Source organism: Cynara cardunculus (genome assembly GCF_001531365.2).
Source record: "Cynara cardunculus var. scolymus isolate 2C chromosome LG 15, CcrdV1, whole genome shotgun sequence".
Lineage (NCBI taxonomy): Eukaryota > Viridiplantae > Streptophyta > Magnoliopsida > Asterales > Asteraceae > Cynara > Cynara cardunculus.
In genome coordinates, this window is record NC_037542.1 from 9432455 (window position 1) to 9443397 (window position 10943).

Sequence of the window (10943 nt, forward strand, 5' to 3'; positions counted from 1 at the left end):
CCCCCCCCCTCTCATGGTGGATATTGCATGCCAACTCGTCGAAACATAATGTAACATTTTATATATTAAAAAACGAGTCACTTTTTCTTGTACATTTGGTCTACATTTTCTACGATCCAATACGACAATCGTTGTATTTTTGTTGCACTAATATTTGAAAAAAACTTTGTTCAATTTAAATACACATAGTATTATATTCAAATCTCAATAACCTAACGCTAAATATCTAACCAGGGTCGTTCCAATCTATTTTCAAGGCTGATTAAACTTGTACCAAAAGTATACCAAAACCGAGTTATTGATTATGATTTAGTTGCAGAGGTTGAAGCATGGCCTCAAGATCCAAACACATATAAAATCGGGTCCTAACTCTTAAAGTCGTTCAAAACCTTACGTTTAACATGTTAAGGAATGACTGTAAGGAGTCGTTTACCAAACACTTAGCGATAAAATTTAACACTATCATTTACTTATCGGGTAAGTTTTTAGTCCACCAAAACGGTATCGTATGCAACAATGTACCTGGTAAGCGTTTACCGTGGTAAGAATCGTCACCCTCACTTACCGGATAAGACTCTTGATTTTTCTCTCGCTTTTATTGGGTAAGATTCTTGGTTCTTACCATATTCATCCGGTAAGATAATATGATTTGATGTTCACTTATCCGAGTAACCGTTACGCCCCTATGTCTAACATAACAATTGTTTTAGTAGGTTTTTAAATAATCTATTTGATAATTAATATATTTAAAAAAAAAAATTGAAGGTTGAGAGAAGATAAATGTTGAAGGTGCGCTCACCCAAATTGACTGACCCCTTTTCCCTTTTTCCTTTTATTGTTTAATTAAATCAACACTCATATATATACATTTTCTCGATCCCAAATTTTGTAACATTACTTCGATACAATCCTGGTTTCTTTGTGTTTGTGTATGTGTAATTGTGGATTCTGTTTCTAGAATTAGGGTTTTTCTCTGATGGGTGTGGAGGGAGGAGAGTCAACTCAAAAAGGCGTCGCTTCCGTTGACGGTGCCGATGCAGAGATCGCCCTCAACATCCGATGTTCTAACGGCAATAAGTTCTCGGTGAGAACGAGCCTTCGATCAACGGTTGTCGCTTTCAAAGATGTTTTGGCTCAGAACTGTGATGTTCCTGCCAATCAACAGAGGTTGATTTATAAAGGAAGAATCTTGAAGGATGATCAAACCCTAGATAGTTATGGTAAACGCTTTTTTTCTTTTTCTGTATTGATTTTGATATTCTATTTCGAAAATTTAACATATTTATTTGCTTGATGATTCTTATATTGTTATCGGGAAAAGTTTCTTTCCCGAAAACGTTCTATAATGCTTTGTGGACTTGTGCATTGCAAACCGATGAAAAGCAGCAACCTTGATCTAATATGGCCTGTTGTAATGGTTAATTTTCCTTATAAGGTTGGGTATTTTAATGCCTTAAAGTACTTTGTGAACTTGTTGTATAAAGTAGTCTGAGATGTAACCCTTGAGTCAAATTTGTGTATATTTTGATAGCATTGGTGTTACTAAGAATAACACAAGTGAAACCGATTACTAAGAAATACCAAATCATTGGGAAGTGTTCTTGAAACAAACCCTTGCAGATAAAGAAATAGAAAATCTTTTTCCTCTTCTTTCTAGTAACTGTCGATGATTTTGGCAATATCGGATGCTGGATGAGGCCTATTAAAGTAGGATTAACCGTAAGATTTGTAAAAACCGTGTTTTTTTGTAATAAAGGAGAAAAAGATGAAAGATTTCTTGATGGTGATGCAGGAAAGATGTTAGAAAAATTATGATTTTCGTTTCCCTCTCCTCTTTAATACCCATCCATGATTTTGGCAATGTTATATACTGGATCAGGCTTATTTAACTTGGCTTAACCATAAGATTTGTATATATGGTGTTTTGGTAATACGGAAGAAAAAAAGATGAAAGATTTCTAGGGAAAGGTGATGCAGTCATGCATATGTTATAAAAAAGGAGGATTTTTTTGTTAATCTATTAAAGAACCAGGTTTCATCGGGGCTCTGCTCTGAAGAAATACAAGGGTTCATTTGAGCACTGATCTCGGGATAGTCTAAGGTATCTTAGTGAAGAGGATTGTTTCACATGATCAAAGAGAAAACTCTCAGTTCTTGTGTTCAGCATCTGTTTATCAATGTAAAGATGCCGGGCCTATATATAGTAAAGCTAACAATGACCATCTCAACAATAAATATGGTATTCACCATAAAATAAAAATGATATCGATCCTAGAGATAATAAGAATACATGTAGGCTATTGTCCTGATTATTATCCTAATATACAGACTAGTATACCTTTCTTTTGCCCGAATCTTAGTATCTTTGTATCTTACTATCTTAATGAGAAGGACTGAAGTGATTTAGTAGAAAATTATGAGCATTACCTTCTGAGCGCATAGGGAAAGTATAAGAAGAAACGAGAAGAAAACAACTACGCCTAAGGGTGACAACACTACCGTTGTACATATGGCTATGAGGCTAGGCGAGCTACTTGATGGATCGGATTCAACTCGAAAATTACTTGCTACATATGAGTTCAAAGAACATCTGTGGAATATAATGTTTGTTATTGTGGATTTCAAATGCACAGATTAGCTCAACTTCTATTTTTCTTGATTCGACTTGTTGGGCTTTCAAGCTTAGTGTCTTTTTGAGTAATGCTTGACGTATATTTGACCCAGTAAATCCTACCCGAAGGTAGCGTCACCTGCCAAGGGGGGGGGGGGATGTATGAGACCCTACATTTGTTCTTTGAGACAGAGAGGCTGTTTCCGATAATACCCCTGAGTTGTTCAAAAAAACAAAGGAAAAAGCACAATGACCAGCTACATATAAGCAACAGAGTTATAAAAGAAAGTAAAGAATGTAATAGGATAACAGTGAAAATTGAGTCTAAATCCTGACTTTATCTTAGATATACTATTTCATTTCCTAGGTGTACCTTTGGAGCTTTATACCTCAAATCATCCCTCTATGTCGTTTCATCTTTCTCTCCAGGATGTAATTTTTTTTTTTCTTATTGCTACCTTGTTCTTCTGTCTATAATAAGATCTTCAGTCTATTGAAGTAAGTTAACCAAGAAAGATTGCCTTAACAGAATTCCCATATATTCTTGTCATTTACTTGCATATCTTGGCTGCACGTCATTTGTTACATACGTGGGCCGACCTATAGAGGAGCATATGGTGGTCCATGCCACCACTTCATGTTCCCGTCTTAATGGAAAAAAATTACGTTCCTGAAAGGTGCCACCATAACGTTTCTTGAGCGCCTTTATATTTCTTGAAACTAAAGTAAATGACATTCTTTTTATGTGGCAGAGTTGGTGTGTGTCACCTTGTTGATATTGCCAAAAGGAAGGGCTTGGGTCGGGTTTGAGTCCCTGGTTTGCCAATTTTGCTTTACTTTTAGCTTTTAATTTTGGCTTTTCTATAGCTTTTCATTGTTTAAATTTTTTGGAGTAAAAGACTGTGAGAAGGCTCGAACAGAGGACCTTTCCTTGCAAAGACAAGGAACCAACCAACAGGCAACAGAGCTGTAATTATTTTGTGAAAAGTCTCTATAGCTTTATTCGTTTCAGTCAAAATGGTGCCACAGCTTGAAAAAATTCCTGGGTCCGCCTCTGTTTACGTTTATGCTCAAATCTTTGTAAATGATCCATGACTATTTTATGTATGTCCTTATGTCCATTTCAGTAATGCTCTCACATGCAGCTTCCTATCTAGTCTTTTGTGACTGTTCTTTCGATATTTTTAGTGGAAATCATTGATTTTATTTTAGGCTGTCTACATCTCAACTCTTTTTGCTAGTAAGGCATCGGCTTAATTCTCTGGTATGCTGTAGGCCTGCAGGCAGATCACACGATTCACATGGTGCGTGGTTCTGCTCCAGCTGCTTCTGCACCAGCTACTGGCGGTTCTACTGCTGGAAATGCTAATACTCCCTCGGTTGTTTCTCAAGGTGCTGTTTCCAATGATGGGTTCGGCTTAGGTGGTGCTGGCACTGGTGCACCCCTATTTCCCGGACTTGGTTTGGGTGGACTTGGGGGTTCTGGTGCATTTGGGTCTGGACTTCCTGAATTCGAACAAGTCCAACAGCAATTAACTCAGAATCCCAATATGATGAGAGACATGATGAACATGCCAGCAATTCAAAACATACTGAATAACCCTGAGGTCATGCGTGGGATGATTATGAGCAATCCGCAGATGCGTGAAATCATTGACCGTAACCCTGAGCTTGCTCATATTCTTAACGACCCTGCAATTCTTAGGCAGACACTGGAAGCAGCAAGGAATCCTGAGCTTATGCGTGAAATGATGCGGAACACTGATAGGGCCATGAGTAATATTGAATCATCTCCCGAGGGATTCAACATGCTTAGACGTATGTATGAAAACGTTCAAGAACCTTTTCTGAATGCTACAACGACTGGTGGAGCTGCTGCAAATGATTCAGGATCTAACCCATTTGCGGCTTTGTTGGGGAATCAGGGTGCTGCTACTCAAACTAGGGGCTTATCTAACAATCCTTCAGCAACAGGCACTGAAACAACTCCAGGGGCTGCAGCTCCTAATTCTAACCCACTTCCCAATCCTTGGGGTGGCACCGGTGGTAAAAGAACTAATTTTTTTAACTTATAAGTGGCTCTTTTGTTATATTTTCTTTTTGTTTCTTCAATTTGTGCTTTCTTCTTTTAAAATGTGGTCTGGATCATCACGAGTGTAGGAGTCATGTAATAGCACCATAAAATATGTATCTTGGCGTTCAGCCAAAACAAACAAAACCAAAATGTTCAACCTCTACCAAATGGAAGTTTGGGGAGGTTCCGAGGTGTCCAAATTGAGCCTTACTTGACTGTAGCATGGTAAGTAAGGGAGTTTATTTTCGAAGTTGCAGGCAAGGTAATAACTGACTGATATAAACCAACTATTTTTTGGGGATGATTGTTCTAAACGATATGTAATTCTCGCATCAAGGCATGTTACACACACACACACACACACACACACATATATATATATATATATATATATATATATATATATAGTGGGTGGTTCAATTGGAAACAACCTGAAGGTTGGAAACATGAAAAGCTTGTTTTTTTGGTATAATTTGTTCGTCTCCAATTTGATTATATTTTGCCTATTTTCTATTAAAATCAAGAGGGTTGGGGGTTATTTTTTTGTTTAAACTAATATTTTAGACACCTTTTCGGTCACGACTTTTGGCTCAAATCCATCTAGCGGTTGAGATCTGTTTCCACGTTTCCAACCTTCATATATTGTTTCTATTTAGACCAAAAGTGGAAACACGAAAAAACAGATGAAAAAGTATATCAACATGAATGTCAAATTAAAAAGAATAAAATGATCGTTCTTTGATATACTTCGTTTGACTCCAATTTTAATTATATTTTGCCAATTTTGTATTAAAACATGGGGGGATGCTTTTGTTTTAAAGATAAGTTGTAACTGCTCTTTTAATTACATCACTTGGATGAAATTCATCCAACAGTTGAGATATTGAACTGTTTCCATGTTTCCAACCTTTTTGCTGGTTCTATTTCATCCTCCCTGAATATGTGTGTGTGTATATTTGATCCTCCCTGAACATATGTGTGTGTGTATATATATTCGATCCGTCGATCCTCCCTGAATATATGTGTTTGTGTATATATATGCACACACACATTATATATATATATATATATATATATCAGGCATCTCAGTATTATTAGAAGTGGTATTGTTGTTGAACTTTGTTGTTGAAAATTATTAGGTGGTACCCAGACAAATCCTGGTACAAGATCAAATCTTGGGGATGCAAGGACGCCTCTGGTATCTGGGTTAGGTGGTCTTGGTCTGCCAGGGTTAGACCGCACAACCGGCATGCCAGACCTGAGTCAGCTAATGCAAAACCCAGCCGTTTCTCAGATGATGCAAAGCCTGCTTTCCAATCCCCAATATATGGAGCAGGTATGCTATAGATACACTCTGATTGAGATACCATAACTGGTTTTCGCCATTGTTCTAATACTTTTGAGTAAATATGAAATGTTAGATCGTGAGCCAAAATCCTCAACTTCGCAGTATGTTTGATTCAAACCCTCAGTTGAGAGAGATGATGCAGAATCCAGAAGTGCTTCGCCAATTAACTTCACCTCAGATGATGCAGGTATACATCTTGTGGAGTGATTTGGAGTGAATTTATTATGTGTGGCTCTTGCTGATATTTTTATTTATGTGTGATTTCTAAGTTCTGCAGATAATTTTATCAACTAAAAAATAGTTATTTTGACAGTATTCATATATTCGATAGTAGGGCCTGATTTTTAGCAGCTTAATGGGACTCGCAACTTATTCGGTTAACTATACTTGACTGTTTGGTAGTGGCTTAATGATATAGAAAGTGGCTTATTTAGTAAGCTTCTAGGGGGGAGTTTTATACAGAAAGCCAAGTTTTTTTCAAACCTGCCCCTCCTAATTAAAAAACCACGCTCCTTCCATCTATGAAAAAACCCTCCCAAACAAAAACCTTACGCGGACAGATTAATTTACACAGACAGCTTTATCCATACATGGTTTAATGGAAAACCAACCAAACAGACCCTAAATTACTAATATTCCATGGTAACTTAATTTAGATTTGGATTTCTTTTGTTTGACGTAGATTTGTTTTGAAGGTTTTATTAAAAATTGCTATGCTTTTGGACTTGTTATGTTGTGTATTGCCACTTTTCACTTTGTATGCTATGGACTATGATTTTTTTTTAAAGTATATAATATTTATATACGGAAAATAGAACAAATAAACTCACACACCCTCCTCACCTTTGGTGAGGTTTGAACCCTTGACCTCCTAGGAGGCCAAGGACTCACATACCACTAGGCCAAAGTCCCTTTGGTTGGACCATAAAATTCTGTATTATATGGAATATGGAAACTATGGAACTTTGTATTGCCACTTTCCACGCATCATATTGATTTAGGTACAAACTACATAAATCTCACTTCACTGTTTGTGTGAGATATTTTACGGTTTGGTTTGTGGGTTGGAAAAGGACCATCTTGCTTAATGACCTTAAATGAGAATTTTATATAAAACATTACCTTCTGACAAGTTTAGTTGGCATTCTTGCATATGGAAGTGCCATTCTAAAACTTGTTAGAAGATTATGGATTTAAAAGAAAATTGGGAGAAGGTCATTTAACCGACCAACCCATTGGAAAAAAGCTTGAACCTTGTATGCGTTTTGGTTCAGGATTTTGGCTAATCTGCACAGAACTGCAAACATCCCTTTTGAATTCTCATGCATTTATAGTTTCTCGAACAAAGTTGGAGTAGGCATTTAGAAAATTACCTTGAAATATACGCTTCATTGTAAATAAAGATTTGTTAGATACGGTGGTATGTCTACTGCAAGTTGCGTTTTTTGTATACCGAGTTTGATTGATGAAAATTTCTAATTGATCATCACTTTTTGCCATTATTTCCATTTCACTTTCTACAGCAAATGATGTCTTTACAGCAGCTTCTACCTCAGCTTAACCAGCAGCAATCATCTTTGTAAGTGGAAATGAATCTATTGCTAACCGCTTAATTTGGTTATTTAAGTACTTTTTCACGTTTGAAGCATTTTAATATGTTCAACGGGGAAACTAACCTTTCAGCCAAAGGTATTGAAACGCAATTTAGGGATATCAACAACATTAACTGCTGATTGTAATCAGTTCTTTTGTTATTGCTAAAGCAACCACCTATTTGTTTCAGGGATCCTACCCAGACCGGTGCTGCTGCAGGTATGAACCTCCCATTATCAATGTTTGATCCCCTCCAAATCATATGATATGTTAATATCATTTCAAGTTTGTAATCTGCAGGAACACAAAACAATATGGGGTTGGACTTGTTGATGAGTATGTTTGGTGGACTCGGAGCTCCTGGCATGGCTGTTCCTAATGTGCCTGATGGTAATACTTTAATTTTGATCTGTATATGCGTCCCTTTTTATCTTGAATCCTAGGGAAAATGTACAATTTTTTACATCCATCACTTGCAGACAACTTTAAGCCCATGTTTGACAACCATAAACTAGCTTATCTTTTGAGCTTATTGAAAAAGTCCGGTTTGTTAAGTTATAAGCTAGCCTTTTGAAATTCTACTTCAGATTGCTTATTTGGGTTTTTCTTTTCCAATTATGCCCCTTGTGTTTTACATAAATGCTCCTTATGTTTTGCATGTAGTGCCACCGGAACAGCTTTATGCGACTCAACTATCGCAGCTTCAAGAGATGGGATTCTTCGATACCCAAGAGAACATCAGGGCTTTACGTGCTACTTCAGGCAATGTTCATGCCGCAGTGGAGAGACTGTTGGGAAACTTTGGTCCGTGATGTCGTTTTGTTCTATTTAAAAGACAAACGGTTGGTCGGTTTGAAAGTATTCTTTGTAGACGAAGGGAGGCATGTCGATTTTATTTCGAGGGAGTGTGAATAATGGACTTAGAAAGAAATATTACAACAGTTGGTGGACAACCAGCCTCCCTCCCTTAAGCAAAACCTTTTGTTGTTTATTGTACAAACAGATTTCTTTCATAGTTTTCATTGCTGTTTTATTATCATTATTAATCATTTGTGCATGCATTGCTGCTTCAAAAATTGGAGCATATATGTTGATCATGCTCAATTTGTTACAAGGATTATCAAACTTGAATCTATTTAACGTTTTCGTCACGGTGTCGCTTAATTGTTCTTCGGTCTTCACGTATTGTAGAATTTAATTACCGTTAGAACGATTTTAATGCGAAAAGAAATGATGTTTTTGTGCAAGATTTTTACTAGTTGTGAAATTTCATACCTTCAAAGAAATTCCAATTTAGGGGGTGTTTGTGATTGCTTATTTTATGTGTTTTTTGACTTATTTTAGTCTGACATTGGTGATAAGCTAAATGTTAGTATTTGGATGAAGAAAAATAAAATTGTTTATACTGGTGCCAAACCGGTAATAAGCAGTTTTTGATAAGTTAATCCTTCTTGACTTATGAAAAACTGCTTACCAGTACCATTTTAACCCTGTTTTATTAATGTTTGTTAATTATTAATCTTATTGATATAAATTTTTGTCAAATATATTATTATAAATGATGAAAAATAAATTTTTATATGTTAAAAAATTAAATAAGTTAATAAGCAATTCCAAACACTCCCATCAGTCAATAATATGGAAGACTGTGTGTTTTTTTTGGTCATTATATATATATAAGCGAAATTTGCTAAACACTAAAAAACAATTTATCAGCTTATGGTACCCCTATAAGCTAATCCAAACACTTTTTACAAAACTCCGGTTTGATACCACATAAGTTAATAAACACTTTTACAAAAAAACATAAGTTGTTTTAAATAAGCAAATCCCAAACACCCCTTAGATGGTTGATCTCGGTTTCGTGTGTGCAAAACATTAAAATCCCACAACATTTAGGGTTTAGGGTATGATAACAAATAAAAAAGATTAGGGTTCAAATATGGAAAAATGAAAAATAAAGGGGAGGCGAGTGTAAATATACGACAAGAACATCCTACGAAAAATCATGGCCCAGTTCGAGTGATACCATTTTCCTTAGCTCCCAAAAAGATAAGCATCAAAATAACTGAAAATAACTACCCCTGTAACCGTTGCCGCCATCACCACCGTAAGAAAACCCCCTCCGCCACTTCTTTCACTTTTTTCCATCTCTATCGCTCTCTGTTTCCAACCACATTATGAACAAAGATATGATCACTGATGCTACCACCACCACCTCATCGGATTTGCAACTCTGCCCTGCTTCTCCGGATGCTCAAGAGATTTTCCGGCCAACCCTTGATGTCTCCGATGTCTCTGCCGGAAACATCCAGCCCATCACCATAATCCGGCCTCACCAGCAGAACCCCAGGAAGAAGCGGACGAAGATGATCAGATTTCACAACAGCAAGGCGGCGATTCTTGATGTTCGGGTTGATTCCAGTAACCATTCCAGCGTAATCACAAAGAAGAAACCTGATCCAAGTGCTCCTAAGATCACTCGGCCCTGTACCGAATGTGGAAAGAGGTTCTGGTCCTGGAAAGCCCTCTTTGGTCACATGCGTTGTCATCCGGAAAGACCGTGGCGCGGGATCAATCCGCCGCCAAATCTCCACCACCAGCCGCTGGATCACGAGGATTTCACCCATGTGACAACCGAGGAGGATCAGTATGTTGCAGCATGCTTACTGATGCTAGCCAAGGGACCAACTCTTCCAGACACCACCACCACCACCACCACCACCACTGCCACCCATACATCCACAAGTTACCACCACCATCATCAGCCAGGTTTACAAGACACATTAGGGGATCCCGAAATCCGGTTCGAATGCTCAAGTTGCAAGAAAGTGTTCGGGTCACACCAAGCATTAGGCGGGCACAGGGCGAGTCATAAGAATGTGAAAGGCTGCTTTGCGATAACCAGAAATGATGGTGGAATCGAAGAGCTCGAAGATGGCGAGTTTGTGAGTCATTGTGACAGAACTGGTGGTGGAGGAGATAACATGATGGTGGTTTTGGGCAGCAGCAATCAGCAGCACAGATGCAGCATTTGCTTAAGGATATTTTCAAGTGGTCAAGCACTGGGTGGACACAAAAGGTGCCATTGGGAGAAGGAAGATGGTCTTATACCAACCACATCAACATCAATGCTTCCACAAGGGCACCTAAAATTTAGGTTTGATCTCAACTTACCTGCAACTCTACAAGAAGATGATCCTACTTGTTCAACTTCAGATTTGGATTTAAGATTAAGCCTATGAAGTCATAGTTAGCATTGCAGACATGGGTATACTGTATCTATATCTATATACACATATATATACACTAATATA

The 10943-nt window shown here is 37.5% G+C and overlaps 2 protein-coding genes across 2 annotated transcripts; both read left to right on the plus strand.

Moving 5' to 3' along the window:
- Positions 1 to 896: 896 nt before the first annotated feature.
- Positions 897 to 8665, plus strand: LOC112527342 (ubiquitin domain-containing protein DSK2a-like). The gene is made up of 8 exons (XM_025137940.1): positions 897 to 1220; positions 3887 to 4657; positions 5825 to 6021; positions 6107 to 6220; positions 7557 to 7612; positions 7817 to 7845; positions 7927 to 8016; positions 8290 to 8665. The coding sequence occupies exons 1-8, from the start codon at positions 977 to 979 to the stop codon at positions 8436 to 8438; spliced, it is 1650 nt and encodes a 549-aa protein (XP_024993708.1). The 5' UTR covers positions 897 to 976; the 3' UTR covers positions 8439 to 8665.
- A 1141-nt stretch (positions 8666 to 9806) lies between these two features.
- LOC112527116 (zinc finger protein ZAT3-like) lies at positions 9807 to 10871 on the plus strand. The gene has a single exon (XM_025137543.1). It carries the CDS (start codon positions 9807 to 9809, stop codon positions 10869 to 10871), a length of 1065 nt encoding a protein of 354 aa, XP_024993311.1.
- Positions 10872 to 10943: the final 72 nt, after the last annotated feature.